Source organism: Borostomias antarcticus (assembly GCF_949987555.1).
Source record: "Borostomias antarcticus genome assembly, chromosome: 5".
In the NCBI taxonomy this organism is placed as follows: Eukaryota; Metazoa; Chordata; class Actinopteri; order Stomiiformes; family Stomiidae; genus Borostomias; species Borostomias antarcticus.
This window is the reverse complement of record NC_140238.1, coordinates 12,702,162-12,727,170: the sequence shown is the minus strand read 5'-3', so window position 1 is coordinate 12,727,170 and position 25,009 is coordinate 12,702,162. Positions and strand designations below refer to the sequence as shown.

General features: G+C 43.0%; 1 protein-coding gene across 2 annotated transcripts in view; it reads right to left on the bottom strand.

Annotated features, from left to right (window-relative positions):
* Nucleotides 1-22,353, bottom strand: part of gabrb1 (gamma-aminobutyric acid type A receptor subunit beta1) — a gene marked incomplete at both ends in the record, with an annotated part of 116,814 nt that extends 94,461 nt beyond the window's left edge. The window contains 3 exons of one of the 2 annotated variants that reach the window (XM_084438543.1): nt 21,883-21,950; nt 22,094-22,185; nt 22,274-22,353. In XM_084438543.1, coding sequence (XP_084294669.1) covers nt 21,883-21,950; nt 22,094-22,185; nt 22,274-22,353 — 240 coding nt within the window. Of the gene's footprint in view, nt 1-21,882; nt 21,951-22,093; nt 22,186-22,273 lie in introns of those variants that run through there. The other variant, XM_084438544.1, reaches the window with a different exon arrangement.
* Nucleotides 22,354-25,009: the final 2,656 nt, after the last annotated feature.

Sequence of the window (25,009 nt, the reverse complement as noted above, 5' to 3'; positions counted from 1 at the left end):
GTGAGAAGTCGAAAATAGGGGCCGCCGATGTCCTTGGCGTATTGGTGCTCTTTTTTCCCTCCAATTTCCTATGTTGATGTATGATAGGCACTCAATAAATGAGTGCTGCTCCCCTATTCCTCTCTCTCTCCATATTTACTGCAGAGAGCCGAACGACAATGTGGGCTCCTACGTACTGTAGGGCGCCACACTATCACCCTCTGCAGTGTGCTTCTTCCTGACCTAATTCCTCCCCAATCCATACCCATCTAAAGGTATGGGTGCAGCCTCTAAAACATCACAGGGTGGGGAGAGAGAGAGAGAGAGTTGGGAGGGAGGAAGGTAGAGGGGGAATAGATAGCAATGCAGTCCTGCCAGCCTTATTTAACTTCTGCAGATCATGATGAAAATATGTAACGCCCATCAGGTTTGAAGCCGATATACAGTAAAAGCAGAAAGCACGATTAACTGATTGTGGTCATAATAAAGAACTTTTGGACTTTGTAATCATCAGGCTTCATTGCAGTATTTATCCCACGTACAGTATGCACACACAAACAACACACATATTCTGCACGTACACACACACACACCAACATCATCCTCAGGCGTAAGGCAGATTACAAGTCGTACCTTTTAATAAGAATTTCCTATGTTAATGCCTTAGTAAATAGGCTTTTTCTCTATACAAAACCAAAGCGTTACCTATTAAACACTTAATATAAATAATTACCTATTAAACACTTAATATAAATTCATTTCCAACAATATGGTTAAGGTTAGGGCTATGGATAGGATTACTCCAACAAAAAGCACTAGCACAACAAAAAGACTTGCACTTTGCCGAGATTGAACTTGGGTCACTTTGGTTGCAAGCACAGCAATAGACCTTTCTTATTCAGGCGGCAAGTTCCACCCTCCCCCCCCCCCCCCCCCCCTAGTTATTGTTGCTATGCCTCACAAGCTTTTAAGTTAATAAAATGTCCACTGAAGAGAACATACCTGTTGATTCTGACAAGGATTCCTGACAATATTGCTTCATGTTATTTGCCAAATGCCACTACTTTGTCTAAGAGAGTTCTACAGAAAGGCCTGCACTTTTACACAAGGATATATCCATGAGATTTCGATTTCGGACGGAGCAGGTGACAACATGCAAGTTGATGCTAGGTGTTGGCAATCTATGCGGACAAACACCTCACAAACTCCAGATTGAAATTCATCAGGACTCTAGGAGTCTAACTGCACATGTAAAGCAGGGTGAGTAAGTTAGTGGCATCCATTCTTAGAGAATTAGCCTGTGAGAATTATCTGTTAACTACTAGCTATGAGCTAATTAGCTACTGTACATCAAGCACCTAAAGTTACTACAGTAGCTTCGTAGCTTTTTGTGTCGGTGCTGCTGTAAACTCATTTGTAGAGGGAGGTGTGGAGTATCATACAGTTTGTTTTATAACATTATGGTACTGCAGCCTGCAGGCCGCTTTTCTGTATGTTTTAAGAACAATTTTCTTCAAACTAATGTTTAATCTATGAACATAAGGCAAAAGAGCTTTGCGCACATCCAACCTTAGTAGGCCAGGTTCTGGATCTTAGAGTTTGGCGAGAGGAAAGATGCACACACTGATATCTCCCGGTTCACTTTATTGAAAAAACCCAACGTTTCGACCCTTAGGTCTTCATCAGGCAACTTCAAAGTTTCAAATGACCTACTTAGAAAACCATTAACCATTATATATATACAGTACAGTTGTCTGGAGAAGATCCCTAGTTGTCGTGATCCCTAAGCCGAACAAGCCTGAAGGGGACCCCAAGAGTTACCGCCCCATTTCTCTGTTATGTATCCCCTTCAAGATCCTCGAGTGTCTCATCTACACCCACGTCGAACCAATCATCGACCCGCTGCTCCCACAGGAGCAGGCCAGGTTCTGACGCGGGAGATCGACCATAGATCAAGTCACTTTGATGACTCAAGACATCGAGGACAGCTTTTCGGCTAAAAAGAAGGCCGGAGACGTCTTTATAGACCTGACGGCTGCCTACGACACCGTATGGCACGGCGGACTCACCTGCAAGCTGCTCCGCCTGCTGCCGTACAGGCACATAGTCAGCATGATCATGGAGCTTGTCCGAAACCGCAGCTTCACCCTCACCACCAGCAGCGGACAGCGAAGAAGGTTGCGACACCTCAAGAGCAGCGTCCCCCAGGGATCTGTCCTGGTCCCCCTTCCTTTATAACATCTACACCTACGACCTGCCGAACAGTCTCAAGGAAGTATCCCTACGCAGACGACCTCGCACTGGTGTACTCCGCTGGAGACTGGCAGGCCGTGGAGGAGACCCTGAGACAGGACATGCAGACACTAGCGGCATACCTCTGGAAATGGAGATTGAAGCTCAGTGAGACAAGGACGGTTTCGGTGGCTTTCCACCTTAACAACAAGGAAGCTAAATGTGAGCTCTGAATACACATTGATGGAACACTCCTGCCATGCTGCGCCGAACCAGCCTACCTCAGCGTGACAATGGACAGGTCGTTCACATTCTGCCGACACCTCAAGTTACTGCGCAAGAAGTTAACAGCCTGTGTGGCGTTGATGAGGAGACTGGTCTGATCAGGCTGGAGTGCTGGCGCAAAAACATTGCGTATGGCAGCCCTAGCCCTGGTCTACTCGACCAGTCAGTACTGCACACCGGTGTGGTCCAAAAGTGCTCACACACGCCTCATCGATCGATCAACGAAGCCTTGCGCAATGTGACAGGATGCATGCGTTCCACTCCTGTGGACAACCGTCCCATCCTTACAGGCATCCAGCCCACTGGCCTACACCGCACAGGAACCACAGCACGTCTCGCCTGCCAGGCCGTGGAGCCTAACCACCTGCTCCACGACAGGCTCACTGCAACAGTGGAGCCTCCCCAGTGTCTCAAGTCAAGACACCCTTTTGTGCCTGCCGTACAGGATCTCCTGCAGCAATGCAGAGATCTTAACATCAGTGAGGCAGAATGGGCGGACTACACCTGTGATTTCATCCCGGCCACCGGTCCTTCCCCTACCAGGATGGACTTACCCAGACCAGTGTGAGTGAGGCTTCCAAATACAAATACGAATAATTAGCTGTCAAATACAAATACAAACAGTGGGCTCCCGGCACACCCCTATAGCCCAGGTGACTACCCCACCCAGGCTCGGGGTGGTAAAAAGGCCTCGAGCCTGGGGGGAGAGGACGAATCAACAAACTACTCAAACGAAGAAGAAGAAGAAGCAAACTCCTTCAAGAACATTACTAACAGGAAGAGCAATTTCCCATTGATATTTCACCAGTTAATGTGTTCTATTGGATATCCTGTGTTAATGTCATGTTTTAGGCTAGCAGTATTGTGAAAAAGAGCTGTTTGTGTGCGCAACCAATCAGGGCCACGTTTCCCAGTTTCGATGTACCTTAGCGCTCTATGAAGGTTCTTAAAGTATACCTTAGCGAAGGAGCTGTTTTCCCTAAAAGTGTTTCCTAGACAATCTCTTAGTAGGCATCTTAAGGTACATCGTTAGACGAGCTGGTAAGATACATCGTTAGGTGGAGCTGTCCCTGGGCGCAGTGCTGGTAATTAATTAAGTGCTGCTGCCTGCATCGATTGCTCGTTTGTAAAGTCAAATAAATGATGTTTTAATAACAAGCAGTCATAATAATTTTACCCAAATCTTATACTACCAAAAAGAAAGTTATGCCTACTAAAGCTTATTTGCTAATCTATTTAAGAGTCAAGGCGAGACCTTGTGATAGTTTCAATTCATACATTATAGCCTAAAAATATAAAATAAAGAGTTGGGACTCTAGTTAATTAATTAAGTCTAGTTAATTGGAACATATAAGCCTAGTCTGGGACTTGCTGTTGGACATTTGATCAGATGTGGGTCTATTAACCTCATCTGTAATGGGTCTGGGATCCAGAGTGTCTGGATGGAGTAACCCAACACTCTAATGGTAGTAGGTTTAGCTGTTAAAATGGTTCCCCCAGGTGAGATAAAGATGCTAGCTCGCACATTTTGTCTCCCAACAAGTTGTTTCAGTGTGCACTGTTGTCCGAGTGGCTTACACGCACAGCAAGATCTCCTACTGTAAGTTTCCTCCATAGTCTAACAGTAATGTTTGAATTCTTATGAAAACAGTTTTATTTGTTGGGTTTATAAAATGTACTGGACTGGCAATGTAACTATATACTGTATAGTTACATGACATCATTTTAGGATGTATGAAACGGGTAGGCTTTAGATTAAGGGTTTCAGAAAGAAAATAAGTGACTCACTTAAAATTCATCTCACAGTGCTCTTAGCACAAGAACGTCCACACTCATCTCCATCCATCATCCATCTTCATCTGCTTATCCGGGATCAGGTCGCCGAGGCAGTAGTTCCAGCAGGGGGCCCCAGACATCCCTTTCCCTAGTAGCATCAACCAGCTCTGCCTGGGGAATCTTTAGCCGCTCACAGGCCAGTGCGGAGATGTAGTCCTGCCACCTGGTCCTGGGTCTGCTCCACGGCCTCCTCCCAGCCGGACACGCCTGGAACACCTCCCTAGGGAGGCGTCCAGGAGGTATCCTCACTAGATGCCCGAACCATCTCAACTGGCTCCTTTCGACGCAAAGGAGCAGCGGCTCTACTCTGAGTCTCTCCCGGATGACTGAGCTTCTCACCTGATCTCTCAGGGAGACCCCAGCCACCCTCCAGAGAAAACATTTCGGCCGCTTGTATCCGTGATCTCGTTCTTTTGGTCATGACTCATCACTCATCTCCTCGTTGCCATTATTTCCAGTCATGAATGGTGAGAGTGCACAAAGAAAGAAAGGAAGAGAGTGGTTCCACTGTTGCAGTCAGCCTTTTGTGGGGGGAAATGTCCCACGGTCCTCTGCATATATAACCTTGATTCACACAATGAAGCCAGCAGCCCAATATCTCACTCAGCTGTCATTAATTACAATGATGCTAAATCATGTCAGTGATAAGCATTCCAGAGTGCTATGATGAATGGAGCAGCTAGCAATAAAATATTAGAAAACCTTTCAAAACCAACGGGAGCTCCTGCAGCCCACGCATCTTGGAAGGCAGATTAAGGTCCATGGACAAGGACTGCAGAGTTTAAATGAGCTGTTTGAAGCGAGAACCTGCCGTGACACCTTGATCTTTTTCCACTGGCAAGATGAAGTGCGATCAGCAGAGCATATAAATCCTCATCCTTAGGAGGTGCCAGACTCATCAGTCTCCCAGACCAATCAATACTGCTACTACTGGCCACAAGCTGCTATGAAGGCTTCATAAGGCATGAGAAGCAAGGAGGATACAGTACATACATGACAGGAGACGTTGTGAGTCCTTCTTAACACTCGGGATACTATGGGTGACTCAGATAAACCGAGTATAATTACTCTTACTAGGCTGCAATGAAAAGTTCATAAGGTGATCAATAGATGCAAAGCCAGGGGGATAGATATATGACGGAGGATGTTACTTATGGAGCGTTATTTAGGCTATGTCTTATATGGGCTACTAGGGATAACATTGGAATGCTAATAGAATATACATTCATTGGCGCACCAGCACAACAAAGGACACATGCTGACAGAAGCAAAGACAGTACCAACATTTTCATTAACAACCAATGATGCAATTATTGCCTGTCTGCATGTGCTGTTGATTGATTTTGGCACATTCAAGCTTCCAGGAGCCTGTGAGTGAGGGTTTCTATAGCAGTGTGTCACTTTATTAGTCATGGCTTTACACTTCAATCAATCAATCAATCAATCAATCAAAGCTTTATTTGTATAGCGCCTTTCATACCCAGAGGCAACACAATGCGCTTTACAGAGAACAAGGGAGGTGGGCATACGACCCACTCTCTACATATTCCAGAGGGAAGCAAAAAAACAGTAATCAACCAGGGGCCAGATAAGTGAGCTGTAAAAATTCTTCCCTGACCCCTCTCAACAAGGCGATCGAGCAAGCTCCAGGAGTATGTTTGTCTACCGGCTAAGAACATTTATAAAGCAATACATTGCATTAAATTATATTTCAGAGTGAGAGAGGCTAAAAGCATCATAGGAGAGAGAATATTCTACAGACATGCTACATCATCCACAGTAGACACAGGGGTATCTTAATACCCCTTAATATCTTAATATCTTAATATCACTTAATACAACTCACCCTCACAGTCACAACACACTAGTGTTGTCACGATACCAAAATTATGAATTCGATACGATACCTGCTAAAAGTATCTCGATACTGATACTGAAACGATACCATGGCAAAAACCTAAAACATCAGGAAAAGTAGGCTAATGGAATAATACAATGTCAGGTGTAGCCTACTGATCTGTGTTTGCCGTCTGCAGAGGCAGAGCAAGAATGTCAGCTAAACTAAACATATTACATATATTTTATATTATTATTTTATACATTAAATTAAAAAAATCTCTACTTTGTAAACTAATCAGCTTGGGATGCTACAATTATAAGCTGAAGTGTCTGCTCTGCTCCACTAGTCTGACACTCAGATTGAATTGCTATTCAGATTCAGGGGCGGGAGCCAGGCTACTAATCCTCTCCTTCACTCTGTCCACGCGAGAGACTTATTCATTACAGTTTCTCAAGCCAGCCACAAGGGTAGGATGACCTGCTATACAAAGTCTTAAAGGACAGGAGATATAGCCCGTAGCCGCTAACACTCTCAAGGGATCCATAGGTGCATAGACATAATCCCTAAACCAGGCCAGGTCCAGTCTGGCTTATGTGCGTGGCTGGCTTGTTGTGTGTGTGTGTTGTGTCCAGGACTGGTAGGACGGAATCTAGTCATGCCACTGAAATAGCTGTGAATTGAAATGACATGAAATAACGTCTGATAAATTAAGTTAGGTCTTGTCGCCTGAACACATCAGTTCCAATGCTTCCAATGCTAATCCAGCACAATAAGAGCGGGATAGCCAGTTAGCTCATGAGCTCACAACAACTAGCAGCAGCTTCTATAACATTAATGGTAGCGGTCAGTGGCTAAAGCAGTTACACTGATGATAACATAAAGTTATCCCCACCGGGAACCCTGGTCTCCTGGGTGGTAGTCTCACCACTACTCTACTTGTGCGGTTGGAGTGTCCTTCTTCCAGTCCCTAGTGTGGGTTGGGGTTAGAATATGGGTTGGGGAATAAAAAGTTGGAGTGAAAGGATGAACATGGGGAGGTTTAGGGTATAATCCCATAAAGTCATCCCCACCGGGTCTTCAACCCCAGTCTCCAGGGTGGGAGTCCAATGCTCTCACCACTACTCTACTTGTGCAGTAGAGATTAAGGTTGGGTTGATTTTGGTGTCCTTCTTGATTTTGGTGTGCTGGGACTACTGCCTCTTGTGGTGCCAACAGAGAAATGCAGGCCAACATTGTCCGCAGTAACGGAGGGAGGGAGGGAGTGATAACAGCCACGCACAAAAAAGCATCAATAGATTAAGCTCATTCCTCCATCACCACCTAAAGCTGTGCCAGTCAACATGCTTGGCTAAGCTACATCTACGCAAAAATAAAAAATGAGCAGCTGTCAAGCTGTCAGCTCCACAGCACAATGGCCTCTCTGCCATTACTTACCCCGTCCTTAGTGCCCCCTATTCCCCCAAATGGTCTCCCACCCCCCCTGTACTCCCCTCTCCCTCTTCTAGATCCTGCCTTGGATAACATTATTACATTAGAGGTTAGAGGGGAAGAGGGGCACCAAAGGATTCCGAGGCTAATCAAGTCAAGTCTCTTTATTTAACCGTAGTTGTAGCCCCCGGTGAGTATGACATGAGTATAAAAGTCAGTCTAATCACTGAAAATAAACTACATGTAGGCGTACACACACGCAGATAGAGAGAGAAACTACACACATAGGGGTACCTATAAATTGCAACGATTTTATTGTTCCTACCAAAACGTAAACAAGATGCAAACCACTATAATTCCACACCAAAACAAAGTCCATGACAACTCGTGCTCAAACACCTTTATCAAACTGAAAATAGTCCCGCCAGTGCTCATCATCTCTGGGCTATCACATCGCATTCATAAGTCAACGTTCTGACATCATAATAAGGGGAAGCTTTTGTCAACGACATGCAACAACAGGTCCTCATCTCTCACATAGCAGTGATATAGTAGTCAGTCACATAGCAAATTCACACACATTGCCAACATGATCAATCTGAAATGCATAAAGCTGCAAAGCAGGGCTTTGTGTGTGACAAAAAATCCCCATCTGGGAGCACATATCCTAGCCTCGCGTCACCAGTCTCTCCTCGGGGAGGAGAGCCTGGTATCTATTTACTTCACTGCCTTAAGCCCGCCCCATCATCCTGCTCGAGCCTGTAGAGACCGCCTCCAACATCTGCTTGCTTTATTTTTCCTTAACCGGTAGTTCTCCTCGCATCATCTTTTACAATTGTCGTCGGTGTGATGCCATCGCAAATGTTATCTACTCGAAACTTCACCATGTGCAGCCTACAGTTAAAACATTACAACAACTGTTCGTCTTCCGGTCCAGACTGGATGATTATGCAATGCTTCATCGCGCTTCCGTTCTAGCCCGGCGAAACAACACCTAACGAGAAAGGCCCCAGTCTACACATCTCCAGTAAGCCTGGGTCCATTGTGATCCTCGTTCCATTACTGGCGAACTTCCTCTCCAGACTGTTAGCTTCTGTTAGCAAACGTTTGCGGCGAACACAAAGCTAACGGAAAATAGTTCACTAACGTTCGCAATGTTCGCTGAATTTGAACGCACCCCAGGACTCACCATTTCATTAGGTTTTGCTAGCCTTTAGCCAGTCGTATTGGCCAAGTTAGCTTCTTGAAAGTGCCTCAAAAATCCCTTGTCTGGCTGTGTTAGCTCTTCCAGCTTAGGTCTTGGTCTCTCTCGTTCGGTAATTCCTTTTTTTAGTTTAAAAGCTTCTCAGAGAAAAATGGATTGCTGAATATCCACTTCTTGGCTAGTAACGTTATCAGCTGCGGTCGCTATTCTCGAGGGCTAGCAAACGCAACACAGTTCAACTATAACTCAAACGCATCACGTAACTTACTTCCAAACACATGGGTACTCATTTATGAACGAAAACATGAACAACAAGAGATGGATGACGAACTGTTCCAGTCAAGACTTGAGATATTTTCTCTATTTATTAACTTACTCTCTCTATTTACTTTTCCGTGGGTGCCCGAGCCTTATGGCGCTTCGCCTTCGGCGCTTATGAGGGCTATATAGCAGATGAATAATAACGAATAATGGCTTTTTTTTTCTTCCCCTCAATTCGACTGGCAGTAACTGTGTGACTAGTTAACTGGTTGGCTATATTATTAGGGCCCGAGCACTGGCGGTGCGAGGCCCTATTGAAACTCGAAGGATTATTATTATTATTAGGGCCCGAGCACTGGCGGTGCGAGGCCCTATTGTATTTCGAAGGATTATTATTCTCCTACAGATGTGGGAACATAAGAATGTAACTTGACCCGCGGTATTCTAACAGGCGCTTTACGGCATTCCGCACCACCGCTCGCCTGCCCATAGGGGCGCAGTAATACCACTCATTGACCCATTGCTGTAGCTCATCTCGCACATTAGATGAGCCTACCGTTCTCAAACTCCTTGTTCTCTGTCTGGTTGTAATTTAATTATTACGAACAAAGCCTATCTATTTATAGTTTCTATCTCTGTAACTGTCGCCGGGTCTATATCTGTTAACTGTCGGGACAAGTAGAAGTTTAATACATTAGGCTGAGTGTTCTCATATGGAACAGGATGAGTAAGATGGCTAACGGAGATGACCAGGGATGTGTTACAAATGGTTCACTCACTCCCTCCCTATTACCATGGATGTATTGAGTGCGACTCATAGTGAACTACATGGGTAATGATTTAACAGTTTTGGGACACTACATGGAATGTAACTGCGTAAAATATTCATGACTCAAACAAACAGACGCGCCGATCACTGATGGCAGCAGGTTGAAATATCAGGTAGTATTCAGGTTCCATGTTTAGTTGAATGATAAATCCCATATAAATGGTTGGAATTCTAATGATGTGCAAGTGTGATTTTGTCAACTTTAGTGCTGTCTGCTAATAGCAGGCTGTGAAGCTGCACGATAAGACCGTGATAGCAAGTTAGCTCACGACAGCAGCTTCCATAATATTAACGGTAGCTGTCGGTGGCTAAAAAGCAGATAGCTAACTTTACAACGATGATTCCTGTAGCTATTTCTATTTTGATGCTATTAGTTCAACTTCTGTTTCTCGGGCAGGAACGGAGACGAACTCGCATTAGCAGCAAAGCAGCTAGAGGAATGATCTTAACATTAGCTAACTGCTTTAGCTACTGCTAGCTACCGTCTTCTTCACTTCTCCTTCGGTAAAACATGACACCGTTGTGTTGTGGTATTGTGGAGGGCTTAGGCAGAAGCAGAAAGAGAAACCACTTTTGCCCCATATAAGTAAAATAATGGCCTCATAAGCATTTTTCGATTGTAAAATTGTTTTCACTTGTTTTAGTTTGCAAACATATGCAATTTTCTTAGCATTCCCAGCTTTGTACTGTATGTAGTTTTAATGTGAAAGATACATCTTGAATGCAGTCAAGACAAATTATTTTGCCTCTTAACTTTTGTCAAACCCCCTGGTTCCAGTCAATTGGATTATAGGCTATAGGCTACTTTCGTTTACAATGACGTTACCTTATGAACACAAATAGCTTAACCTATAGGCCTACATAAAAACAATAGCCTAAAACCATGTTTATTTACAATGTATTTTCTTTCATTGATAGCATGCCAATAGTTAGGGTGAGGAACGAAGCGCGGTCTCTTTAGCCCTGAGACCATCAGGCAGCTCAGGAGGTCGTTGAAGGCTATATATATTATTATGATATTATGTCTAATAATACATTCGTTGAAAGTACACAGGCTGATCTACTATACGGAATAGGACCGAGGAGTGTTCTCATATGGAACTAGGCTGCACACGCCCGCCCGCGACAAGAGCTGAATTGTAGTCAGCTTTCCCCGCTGCGCGCAGGACGCGTGCGTCCCCCGCTGATCCGAGCGAGAACGCAGGCGGAATGTCGCTCCCCGTCTGAAACGGCCTTGACTCCTGGAATCCCAAGGTCTTTCATATTGAAATTCTCTTGATGGTCTGGGGAGTTGAGACGTGTTAAGGGAGTGCATCAGTCGTGATCCTTGACAGTAGGCTACCAGCCTGCGCTGCGCGCAGCACAAAGTTGGATGAATGGATGGACTTATTGGAATCCTGGAAAATGTTTATTGCGCTCTAAAATCATGAAAGCATGAATGTAAAAATGCAGCAACAGAAGTAGTCTAGATGAGATGGTGGTTTAAATGAATGGCAACACATAAATTGAGACATAAATTGAGACTGGTGATAATGCTGATAATCTACAGTAGGGAGATTACTACATGGGGAATGATTTAACAGTTTTGGGACACTACATGGAATGTAACTGCGTAAAATATTCATGACTCAAACAAACAGACGCGCCGATCACTGATGGCAGCAGGTTGGAATATCAGGTAGTATTCAGGTTCCATGTTTAGTTGAATGATAAATCCCATATAAATGGTTGGAATTCTAATGATGTGCAAGTGTGATTTTGTCAACTTTAGTGCTGTCTGCTAATAGCAGCCTGTGAAGCTGCACGATAAGACCGTGATAGCAAGTTAGCTCACGACAGCAGCTTCCATAATATTAACGGTAGCTGTCGGTGGCTAAAAAGCAGATAGCTAACTTTACAACGATGATTCCTGTAGCTATTTTGATTTTGATGCTATTAGTTCAACTTCTGTTTCTCGGGATGGAACGGAGACGAACTCGCATTAGCAGCAAAGCAGCAAGAGGAATGATCTTAACATTAGCTAACTGCTTTAGCTACTGCTAGCTACCGTCTTCTTCACTTCTCCTTCGGTAAAACATGACACCGTTGTGTTGTGGTATTGTGGAGGGCTTAGGCAGAAGCAGGAAGAGAAACCACTTTTGCCCCATATAAGTAAAATAATGGCCTCATAAGCATTTTTCGATTGTAAAATTGTGTTCACTTGTTTTAGTTTGCAAACATATGCAATTTTCTTAGCATTCCCAGCTTTGTATGTAGTTTTAATGTGAAAGATACATCTTGAATGCAGTCAAGACAAATTATTTTGCCTCTTAACTTTTGTCAAACCCCCTGGTTCCAGTCAATTGGATTATAGGCTATAGGCTACTTTCGTTTACAATGACGTTACCTTATGAACACAAATAGCTTAACCTATAGGCCTACATAAAAAGAATAGCCTAAAACCATGTTTATTTACAATGTATTTTCTTTCATTGATAGCATGCCAATAGTTAGGGTGAGGAACGACGCGCGGTCTCTTTAGCCCTGAGACCATCAGGCAGCTCAGGAGGTCGTTGAAGGCTATATATATTATTATGATATTATGTCTAATAATACATTTGTTGAAAGTACACAGGCTGATCTACTATACGGAATTGGACCGAGTGTTCTCATATGGAACTAGGCTGCACACGCCCGCCCGCGACAAGAGCTGAATTGTAGTCAGCTTTCCCCGCTGCGCGCAGGACGCGTGCGTCCCCCGCTGATCCGAGCGAGAACGCAGGCGGAATGTCGCTCCCCGTCTGAAACGGCCTTGACTCCTGGAATCCCAAGGTCTTTCATATTGAAATTCTCCTGATGGTCTGGGGAGTTGAGACGTGTTAAGGGAGTGCATCAGTCGTGATCCTTGACAGTAGGCTACCAGCCTGCGCTGCGCTCAGCACAAAGTTGGATGAATGGATGGACTTATTGGAATCCTGGAAAATGTTTATTGCGCTCTAAAATCATGAAAGCATAAATGTAAAAATGCAGCAACAGAAGTAGTCTAGATGAGATGGTGGTTTAAATGAATGGCAACACATAAATTGAGACTGGTGATAATGCTGATAATCTACAGTAGGGCCTACCTCTGGCTGAGTTCATGGTTACAGCCATTCATCTCTTACACATGGGCCTATACAATACTTGCACAATCTACTTTGGACGTTAAATCCATCCATCTATCAATCAAACTAGCGAATTCAATGGCCGGTCATGGCAAAGCACCCGCTAACGCAGGCTACCCCCCCTCCCCACGATCCAGGGCTAGGAAACCGGTTCATCCAGTTTATTTGAATATAAAAGAATTTGGGGGGGGGGGGGGTTACAATAGTCTAGTCCAGGTTCGCTGGCGAGTGACGAGCTAGTCAGATGGCGCATGCATGTGTGGACATTGTAGGCCGATTCTGTAAAACCTAAAGAATAAAATCAAAGGCCAAGATTAGAAGGGATTTGAAGATGTAATTGGTCATTTTAAATGGGCCTACTTTATCTTTTGATGCCTATTTGAACGGACTGCATCGATCAATGCAATGACTCTCCATATTTTTCAGTTTTACCCTTTTCATCAATAAAACATCCTTTTTACAACCATGTCTCATTGATTGGGAAGGCATTTAGAGCTGCCGGTCTATTAGCCTACTCGGACTCAGAGGATGACCTAACTGTTTATTGAGAAACAATTGCAGGCTGGGCTATATAAAGAAATACCACAATGCATGTAGTCTAGATATATTACATTATGGTTAGGCTATAGCCTACACTACTTGGTAGACTGCTCGCTAAGCAGGCTACATTGTGGCTGTTTTGTTCATCGCAGAAGCCTATAGACTAGGCTACACATTAAAAAAATGTTTTTTTTTATATAGACCTAGAAGGAATCAGAATATGTGGAAATTTAATTTTAACCTATTTTAATACAATTCAAATTCTGCTTAGAGGGAATTATTTTCAACGGACATTATGACCTGAGCATAATTAATAATTATCTAAGTTAATAGCCTATGAGAACGCAACGCTTTTTACGATAGGCTAGGCCTATGCCTTGTGATTGTACTGTAGCCTAGGCTACAACTTAAGGCTTATTTGGCCCTATTGAATTCATTTAAGCCTACTAGGCTACTCATTATTATCGAATTATCTAGTTGATATATGAATAAAACAATAAGCCGTTTTAATGGCTATGGGCTACTAGTTGTAGCTATACACAAGTTGATGCGCTCTGCTCTTACGCACGGTTGAGGCGGCAGCTCAAATACACTTCGCACATATCCTCTGCTATAGCCTCTCACAGCTGGCGGCCGGTATAAATAAATAAAAACATACACGATATTTTGTTATTTGAATGATCTTGAATATATATATATATTCAAGATCATTCAAATAACAAAATATTGTGTATATTGTGCATGTGAACGCACTCACTGTCAAACCTGCCGCTATCTATGCACAAGATAGTTTATGTCCGGATATGATTGGCAATGAGTGATCTTTACTCATGGCGACTATGTCAATTTTGTATGGATCCACAAGTCGATCAAGCTTATTTTTTCTTTGTATCGCGCTGAAGCCATATAGCCTACTGCGCTCAGACTTGGCTACATAAGCTGGTGCCCCGTCTTCAAATTTACTTCCGGGGTTTACGAGTAGCCTACCAGTTGAATGCGTTCCAGAAACAAAACGCAAATCCCTCACGTTCACCACATCTTTACTAACAAATATATTTACAATACTGTTATTTTGCGCATTTGACCTAACAGCCACCACGTCTTGACCCGACGTCAGTTACCGAGATAGATAGGCTACTTTAGGCCTAGATATAGGTGTTCGTAATAATTAAATTACATCCAGATGGAGAAAACATGTGTTTGAGAACAAGGTAATAATAACAATTAAACGTTATTTGTATAGCACCTTTCATACAGATAAATTCAGCTCAAAGTGCTTTACAACAGAGCATTTAAATTAAAGAATGTGAAACTTAATGATGCTTCATTCGTAGACTATAGAAGAAAAACACTGAGCCCAGCCTGCTAAATCTACTCAAAGACGCCACCTGGCGGTGGTGCATCACTAAAACGAAATAACACCCGTCTGAAATCCCACGAGATTTCCAACGGGATTTCCCTGCCAAATACCGCGAAGGTGAAATGCTGCAGCATGTGACATTTCTAACTTCCCACATCTCATCATCATCATCACACATTCATGTAAAATCTTTATTTTGAACAAAAAACAAATAGTCAACAAAATAAGATCATAGACCTTTTGAGAATCACTAGTTATGACTCGCTATCCCTAACAATAAATTCACACTAAGAGTGCCCTGCTACAGTAGATGTTCCGCTGTGGCCTTTTTTCAACAACTGCTTGTGCCAAACGTCTCCATTAAACAAGAGCATAAAAAGCCCTCCCCATCTTTATACGGATTAAAATGCAAAAACAGGCAGAGGGCATGGAGGCACAATCAATGACCCTTCCAGGCAGTCTGGTGTACACTATCTAATCACACCCCACATGGGCTCTGCTAGAGGAGATTTTGTCTATCGGAATCCACCCTAATAAACAATTCATAACTTTGAGCTCACAAATGACATCACATGGTTGACTCTGCAAACCGTCTCATTTTCTTGGAAAATTATGTATCTTGTGAAAATGGTGTATGTATGAATGTTATGAATGTTAAAATCTAAATTAATTGATTAATAAATTGCCCCTCAGATGATGAGAATACAACACCCACAAAAAGTATGGTCAAGTAGGTAAAGTCATGAATGTTCAACTTCAATGACCTCTCTGGCCTCCCTAAAGATGTAAAAATAAACAAATGTTGCATACTAGGAATCATTCTTACAATTCTTAGTAATGATGAAAAGTCATACAACTTAATGAATACAAAAATTTAAAGAAAAAAGAAAAGAAAAAGAACATTAACTACAAATTATTTTCACGGCTCTGGCATGTGTGTGTGATCAGGACATGTATTGCAACATTCAATAGGTCGAGAGCTTTATGCCAGTCCAAACCCTGTGTCTCTGTGAACTTCCAATGTCGAGATATGGCCGTTTCAATCCACTACCAGTTGCCACTCAAGCGGTGTTAAATTAAACTTACCAGTAGCCTTCTTTCAAGGACTTTCAAAATAAAAGTAAGGGAAAACAAATCTACTTTTTTTTACTCACATGGCATTGGTCCAAATGATATACTGTATACTGAAGTATGAAGTATATTGAATCTGATATACTCAAAAGCCTAATATTTGGATGACCTGTTCATCAGTTAAGGACAATCTTAATCTAAATGTATGCAAGCAGACCATGAAAACGTGTTTATCTGAGACGAGGCGAGGGGGGGGGCTTCCAGGTCCAGTGTTAATTTGGAAGAAACCAAATCCACCAGGAAAGATGATGTTTGGCTTTTTGAAAGAGGTTATGGTGGCTTTTAGAGGTGGTCTATGACATAATTAAAATAATACATTCATCTCAGTAGAGAAAATAATCATAGCCCCGCATTGTAAAATGCAATGATAAACAAACAACAAAAGAAATGTAAAAAAAAAAAAAAAAAATCTGAGGGGGCACGTGCCCCCTCAAGTTCTATAGGCATGATGCTTATGATGGTGTGGATTTTTTCCTACCGACTAATAAACCCATGACAACACCGGTGTTACCGGTAGCTCCATCTAGCCTACAATAAGAGCGCTTACTTTCATTTTTAACGTTAGACCTTTGCCATATGTTGAACAGCACTGTTGTGTAGCCTATTTGAATTTGGTGTTGTATGCCTCCATGGCTTGCCTGCAAATGCCTGATCAGGGAAAGATATAAACATTACACTCGGTCCTGTGGTAAGATATAAACGTTACACTCGGTCACGTGCTTCTTTATAATCAGAATTTGTTTATTGCCTTGCAGTTTTTTAACATACAGTAGCCTACTAGGAATATGCACCATGCCCGAAGCAAATTCCTAGTATGTTGAAAAACTACTAGACAATAAACAAATTCTGATTCCAGTGTCGGCTGGTCAATAAAGGGCAAGGGGCGGTGGTGAAAAGCGCAAGTTTTTTAATTATGATTTTTTTTTAAATATATATATATACACATAATAATTACTCATTTAAAAAAAGTTGTGGTCATCAAAGTTATGTTCTGGGGGTTTAAAAAGTACAATACCGTGTAATATATAAAATGTAAACCATAATCTCTCTTCTTTGAATGAGACCTTAACCCAGGGGCGATCTCAGCCCTTTCCAGTGCATTCAACAAAGTGAGAACATGACAACGGGATAGTAACGGTTAGCCAATCAAAACTATCTCATCTGGACTCAGCTGGACTGCATTCTCTCTCATTGCGCCCTCAAACACGGTAAGTTGAGGCTGCCGTCTTAGCAATGATGATGAAATAGTACTTGTCGTAAAATAATGTGTTAGTTAGCTACGTTTTCTAAGATTAGTGTAGCTTATTGTCATAAAAACTATAAGGTTCTTTATTATGATCTCTATGTCTGACAAATGGATGAGCAGGTGATGCTTGCTCACGTTAGTTAACAAGTGCTAGCTAGTAAGCTATGCTAGCTAACATTAGTGCAACATGTTAGCTAGTATACGATTAGTTGTAATTGCCATAAAGATCAGAAGGTTTTTTGTTAGCTATGATCTCCATCCTTAATAAATAGATGGCTAGCAAGCAGGTGACATTTGCTATCTAATGTTAGTTAGACAGTGCTAGCTAGTAGTAGTTAGCTAGCTAGCTATGTTAGCATCAAAACCTAAAGTCAAAACCTAAAGTTGTAGCTAACGTTAGCTCATATCTCAGCTAACGTGAGCTTTCAATAACCTAACTCGGTCGGATTATATCACCTCTAAAAAGCCTCTCCTCACCAGACTCTGCCTCAGACATTCCAAGTCCTGTGCCCTCTTTTGAAGTGTGTGTGAGACAGTATGTTTGTGGGTGACTTAAGTATCCTTTCTGAGCATGTCAGAGGCCATACACTGTATTCTGTTGTCTCACATTCTTTGTCATTCACAGGCAATCCTGCAAAGTCTACAACCACCAGCCTCTGTCCCAAGCTCTCTCCATCAACATCTTCTGAACCAGGCTCCCAAGCTCTCTCCATCAACATCCTCTGAACCAGGCTCCCAAGCTCTCTCCATGACCATCCCTCTGAACCAGGCTCCCAAGCTCTCTCCATGACCATCCCTCTGAACCAGGCTCCCAAGCTCTCTCCATCAACATCATCTGTCCCAGGCTCTCTTCATTACCAGACTGCCCCAAGCCTCTCCTCACCAGACTGCCTACTTTTGAGGTGAGTGTGTGAGACAGTATGTTTGTGGGTGACTAAAGTATCCTTTCTGAGCATGTCAGAGGCCACTGTATTCTGTTGTCTCACATTCTTTGTCATTCACAGGCAATCCGGCAAAGTCTACAACCACCAGCCTCTGTCCCAGGCTCTCTCCATCACCAGACTGCCCCAAGCCTCTCCTCACCAGACTCCTATGCCAAAGTCATATGCCCTCTTTAATGAAATAATGTTAGATAACAATTATTGGTGTTTCACCACACCTCAGCACCATAACTTAAATAGGTGATGATTTTTTTAAAGAACAGGGTAGTACACATAATTACATTTTCATGGATGTGAAAATGGAGCTACCTGTCATCCAGGTCACAGAGATCTTATTTTAATGGAACTCTATCAAACAGTAGATTTAAACTGCGGTGGTCCACAGGGGAGCTGCCTTGGCCCGCTCCTTTATTCCATATTCACAAATTATCTGAATTCCCTGAATTCCCTAATCTGCTATTAGGGAAGCATCCCTGACAATGTACGCGGAGGACTCTACTCTTCATTATGCCGCTCCCACATGTTTTGAGCTCAACCAGGTTTTGACTAATAGCTTAGCATCATATACAATAGGATTAAGGTAAATAAACTTGTGCTGAACACATTAAAAAAAGGTTACCATGATATTTGGCTCTAAGCATAAGGTAGCCCAAGATCCTAAGTCAAATATTGTCATTGAGGGTGTTGCCATTCAACAAGTAAAGAAAATCAAGCTATTGGGACTCTGGCTTGACAGTACTCTGTCTTGGTCCGACCATATTGATATTGTTTGTAGAATGGGTGTAGCAGTGGCTGCGGTGAGAAAATGTGCACCATTTCTTCCATCATCTTTGCGAAATCAAATTGTTTGCTCATTGGTTCTCTGTCATCTGGATTATTGCTCAGGGGTGTGGTGGTCATCTGCCTCTAAAAGCCTACTCAAGAAGTTACAAATAATACAAAATAAGGTAGCTCGACTGCTGCTCGTCTAGGGCTAATGTGGCTGAAATGCATGTGAAACTAATGTGGAGAAAAGGTTGGCAGCCAATTTGCTTTTTTCTTTCATAAGGTCATTCACACCCAGACACCTGAATTCATGTTGAAGACAATAAAATACTGTATTGTTCAAATACACACGCATGCTACCAGAGCGGCCAGCAGAGGGCAGATGACTACCTAGAACAAACTCTTTGAAAAACACTGTCTATTACAGGGCTGTGATGGCATGGAACAGTTTTCCAAGTGACATCCGTTTAATTAGTGGTATGGCTTGTTTTAAAAGAAGACTGAGTATTTGATGTGCAGTCTGACTTCAGAAACTTGTTTTGTCAGGTTTGTTATTCATTGTCAGTCTAGTCAAAAAGCTTGTTCAATAACATTCAACATAACAGTAGCAAATTTGCTTTTTCAATTAAATCAAGTTAAAATTCAGTTCTCCCACCCCATTTGCCTTTGTAAATAGGGAAATGTATACAGGGAAATGTTGCATTTTGCCTTTATTATTTTCTCAGAATGCACTTGAATGCTTGATTTACATGTGAAAATTTGCCTCCGCAGATCGGTATCGTTATGAACGGAACGCTGCTAGAATAGGCGAGAGAATAGGCTGCTAGAATAAGCTAGCCAGCTAGTCAATAGCAACAGCCACTAGGTTACAGTAGATTAGCTGAACAGCCAACAGGTGGCTAGGTTAGCTAAACGTTAGTTATTCTTGCTAGCTACGAGACTGCTGCCGCCCATGTTGGGGATGATGCATAAACTTTAAAACATGTAAATAAAACATGTAAATAATGTAATGCATGCAGTAATAATAATAATGTAATGCATCATCCCCAACATGGGCGGCAGCAGTGAGTAGGCTAAACAAAGCAGAGAGCGCCGAATCGCCGGTAGAAGAAGACAGTCGATGCACTGTGGATATTAGACATTTAAGTGTACAAATGTGCCTTTTATTTGAAAGGTGGGGGACTACAAACTGTAGCGACCTCGGAGAAAAGACTTTCATCTTTCCAACGATGTGTTTACTTTGGTGAGTAACGAAACTGTTTTGTTTGTAGACTCGGACGAGCGGGCCGAGGAAGCGCATTCATAGGTAAATTGCATTGAGAGTAACAAGGCGTTATCTGTAGGATATCGCCCTGGACCAGGTCTATGATCATAAGTAACCTTAAAAAAGGGCTAAACATGATTTTTTCCTTTACTACTCCTTTAATTGGAGCTGGCAGCACCATTTCACTGTAACTGTATACGTACATTACACATGACAAATAAAGAAATCTTGATCTAATTGAATTTGTGTGTGTGTGTGTGTGTGTGCGTGCGTGCATGTGTGTGGAGGGGACACACAAATTGGCAAGAGCATACAGGTGCTTGTCCCTTTCCCCTTGCCAATTTGTGTGTAGCATCCAAAGTACTCAATATTCTGTTTCATACTATCAGATTTGCACACAGGACAAAGCCAATGCACATGCCTACCTAAGTGTATTGAAATCCTATTGATTCAGGAGAATATCCAGATTGCAAAAATTCACTTTCTCCAGTTTTAAGCAGTTTTAGATGAGCTATGGAGCAGTTATATAATTCCCATTACAAGCTTTGAATCCTATTATCCAAGACTGGTTCTCAAAACTAAATGGCAGCCCTTGTACAATGTTCAAATCATTGCTAAAATTAGTATACCTGCATACACCTTTTGACTAGTTGAGAATGCACTCAATGTTCTGCAATGATTCTGCAATTGCATGGAGCCAAGTAGGAATAATACCATCTCATCATCTCTCTCTCTCTCTCTCCCTCTCACTCACACATACAAACACACAGTAGGCACATGAAAGCATGCGCTCATGTGCGCGAGCACACACACACCAGGTACTTGCACACACACGAACACACCACACACACACACAAGTTGTACATTTGCTTTGAACAACATGTTCGATCATGTACATTCATGTTTGCATCTTTAGCACCCTGACAATGCAGCATTTGTATGCAGACAGTACCCATAGTCAGCATCATAATTTGGCTTTTCTGGGCCTCCTTTTTGAGTCAGTCAGACTGACAAAGTTATATAATTACTGCATTGAGGCTAAAACAGGAGCACACGCACACAAGCAGTGATACAGTTTCTTCTCGTCACTTCATCCTGTTCCTGCACGTTCTGTGGTTCTGGCACCTCCAATTCTGTTGGTACAGGCGCGTGAGTGGAATATCTATACACTGGCAAAATCCATGTGCGGGCCAACCTCTCTCTCTCTCTCTCTCTCTCTCTCTCTCTCTCCCTCCCTCCCTCCCTCTCTCTCTCTCTCTCTCTCTCATTAATTCTCAGTCCCTCTCTCGTTAATTCTCAGTCTTATACTGGTTCTGACACCACAGGGAACTTTATGCATATGGATTCATTTGATACTGCTCTCCTTGGTGCTGAAAGACAGTGAATAATTTGTTCCTCAAAGACAAATCGTACACTAAGGACAAAAACGATAAGGATATGGATTTATCATCAACATCTAGAGAACAGTGTGATTAAATATGCAGATAATAGGTAGGTAATTGTCCAAGCGGTATCACGTGAGCGGTATCAAGTCCAACACGCATTCGCATGAGGAACATGTGTGTCGCCCAGAGAAAATGATTTTGGTGGCTACTTACCATGTTGACTTCCGAGACCATATCGATACTGGCGATATCTATGCTCATGCCAACGTCCACGGGGGCACCTTTAATTACATGTATAAAACATAGGCTATCAGTTCAAATTCGATCAGATAATAAGTGGCCTGATACTATATGCATTTGATTGTAATCAACATGCACATGTCAGTTGCCATTAACGGACACGGCTTCATCCCAAAATGTTTACCTCCAAAGTCAGGCCTCAGACGAATGTCATACCCCTTAAGCAGTTTGTCCACGGTCGCTTTAACATACGACATGTTGCTAGGCACGTTGGCACTATAGGGAAAAATATAATATTGATCTTAATCAAAACCTGCAGTCCGAGGGACTTAACTGAAATAATATTATACTCGTGGGATCTCACCTTTGCGCACCGCAGACCATGGTCACCATAAGGGATAGACAACAAATCCCCAAGCGTTCGCGGTCTAAAGGCGTCCACATCACTAACTTTAATCAGAGATTAACGAAGAAGGAATGCAACTAAGTCAGAGGCTGCCCAATTATTCCAAGACCAACGCATGCGCGTAGTTTTACCAACATAAAAACGTATTTGCACCAAACTCCACGCTTTTTGAAGAAAAATGCGGAGGTTTCGTATAAAAAGGTGCCCGCGCTTCACCTGGAGAGTAGATGCTGGCACAATTGAGGTCGCGGGGATGCATGCGGTAGCCGAACCGTAGGCTATCAGTATGCCAGGCAGATTCCAACCCCTTCGGCTAATTCGGGGATTTCAGCAGACACAGCAGTGTCCGGAACAGATTTGCATCATGCAGGTCTCCCGGTGTTAGTCCGCTGAAGATCTTAAAAGAATAAGCAGTGAGCGCAAGGCTCTACGATCACCTTTCGTCAGCTCTATGTGGGGCATCGTGCAATACAAGCACGTCTAAGGAGCTGCGCATTTCCTGAAGTGTAGCCTACCTGGACGTTCACTCGCTCGCAGCGGATTCCATTCGCCACGCGTCACGCTGGAGGCTAAAGTAATAATTTGTTAAAACCCAGAAAACGCATTAAAAATTGCAACGCACGAATAATTAATGAGAGAGGGGATAACGCATGCTATAGCTGAAATAGCTCTTGCAGCTGCATGATGACGTGCAATACTGTAGGAATGTTCAGCCACTATGATAAAATTGACAGAATGTTCAGCTAATGTGACAAGTCCTCTTCACTTTAATATCAACTTAAAATCAGTGGTCTTTTGAAAGCTTAATTCTGGAGACAAATTTAGCCGTCATCAATGATAGTCACTGAATACTGTACTGACAAATTAGAGAGAGAGACAGGTTGAGTTGTGTGTGACTGAGGGTGATAGAGAGAGGAAGGGAGTGAGAGATAGTATTGTGTGCGTGTGTGAGGGATCCTTACAGTTTGTGTTGTGGAAAAACACATTTCACCTGTCCATTGCTTGCCTATTAGTTTAGCTTTCACGTTGTCTCTGAGGAGCAATAAAAGGAGTAAGAGTTTGTAGATGCTTGGCGGGACACACTGTTTAAACATTCATGACTTCTGATGGAATGGTGCGGAAGCCTACTTCCTCTGGAGTAGAAAAAAAACATGAAATCAACTAGCCAATCCTTTCATTGTCACTAGGTGCGTTTACATTACAAATATTTTTCAATCTGGTTTATTTCAATCTGGTTGAAGATTTCATCTTAAGCATATACATGGGATACAATGTAAACTGGTTGGGTGTTTACATGTGCCAACGAAACAAATGTTTCGAACGCGCACGCAGCCGTGAGTGATTGCGTTACGATGGTTACAAACAGCTGATTACGGAACTGTCGAGCTTGCATTGATTACGCTGCGCTCACACGCTTGCGTTTGATGCGTGTCCTCAACGTATGGCGGAAGGCGTGTCTGCCGCACGCAACAACAACCAATCACATTGTCCGAACCTGCGAGCGCGCACTTTTTTGAAAACCCACCCGGCTTTTCGTTTAGTGCTGTCATGGATGCTAATCTGGTCGAACGTGTGGCGATCGTCTATGCATTGTGGTTGAGGCAACGTGAACATGATGCCCGCAGGTATTGGGTACATCCTATTGTGTGTTGCTCTGTGTTCGTGATCCGTCCCTCCCTCCCTCCCTCCCAGGTGTTCGTGATCCGTCCCTCCCTCCCTCCCAGGTGTTCGTGATCCGTCAATCTGGCCCCACTAATAATCTGTCAATCAAGTCCACCTGTGTCCCGTTGTGTCCCTGGTCCGGTCGTCCAATCACCTGTCTGCCTGTCTCCTATATATGTGGCTGTCTGTTACATGTGTGGGTTAGAGGGAAAAGGGGTGATGTAATGATTCTGTTACCGTCTAGTTTTGGTCATTGTTACACTTTGTTTTAACCTAGTTTGAGTTTGGTGTTTGTACATGACGTTTGTGGTCCCCGGTTGTTGCCTCGTCTAGGGAGAAGGCTAGGTAAGATACCCTGGGGTTTACACTACATCACGTAGGTAACCATTCTGTATACACTAGGTTAGAAGCGAGTGGGTGTCATCCCTTTTTTTTGTAGCAGATAGGCTAGGTTCCGGGTAGATTAGGTAGCTAGTGTGCAAATTAGTAGATATGCTAGGTTAGAGGTGTAGGGAAGAATAGGGCTGTGTTTTTTGGTTGTGACCCCGTTCGCACAGCCTTCTCACTCCCTTCTCCTACCCTCTGTTAGTCCCCGGTTTAGTTGGTGTTTTCCCCCTGTTTCATGTTTGTTGCCGTTATTGTCTGTCATTGGATGTTGGATGTTGTAAATAAATACTTTATAGTTTAAGGGTTCTTTGGTGGTTAGTTTGGCATTTGTTTTCACACCACACCTGTACTGTGGTTGGTTCCTAGGGCTTATATGCAGGCTATGTTGCACTCCTCCCTCCATCCCTAGTCTACCATCTGAGGGAGGTTGTAACATAATGGGGGCTCGTCGGGATTATTTCCTGTGAGCTTGGGTATAGGTTTTAGTTGGCTAGTTAATTGTATTGTGGGTGTGGTGTTTTCTTTGGTTTGTATTTTTATATTTCAGGTTTTTGGCATTTAGTGACATGGCGGCGTCCGTAGTGCAGTTGTTCATTGAGTCTCCCTCTCTGGAGCTTTTGGACCAGTGTCGGGTAGTGGATTTGA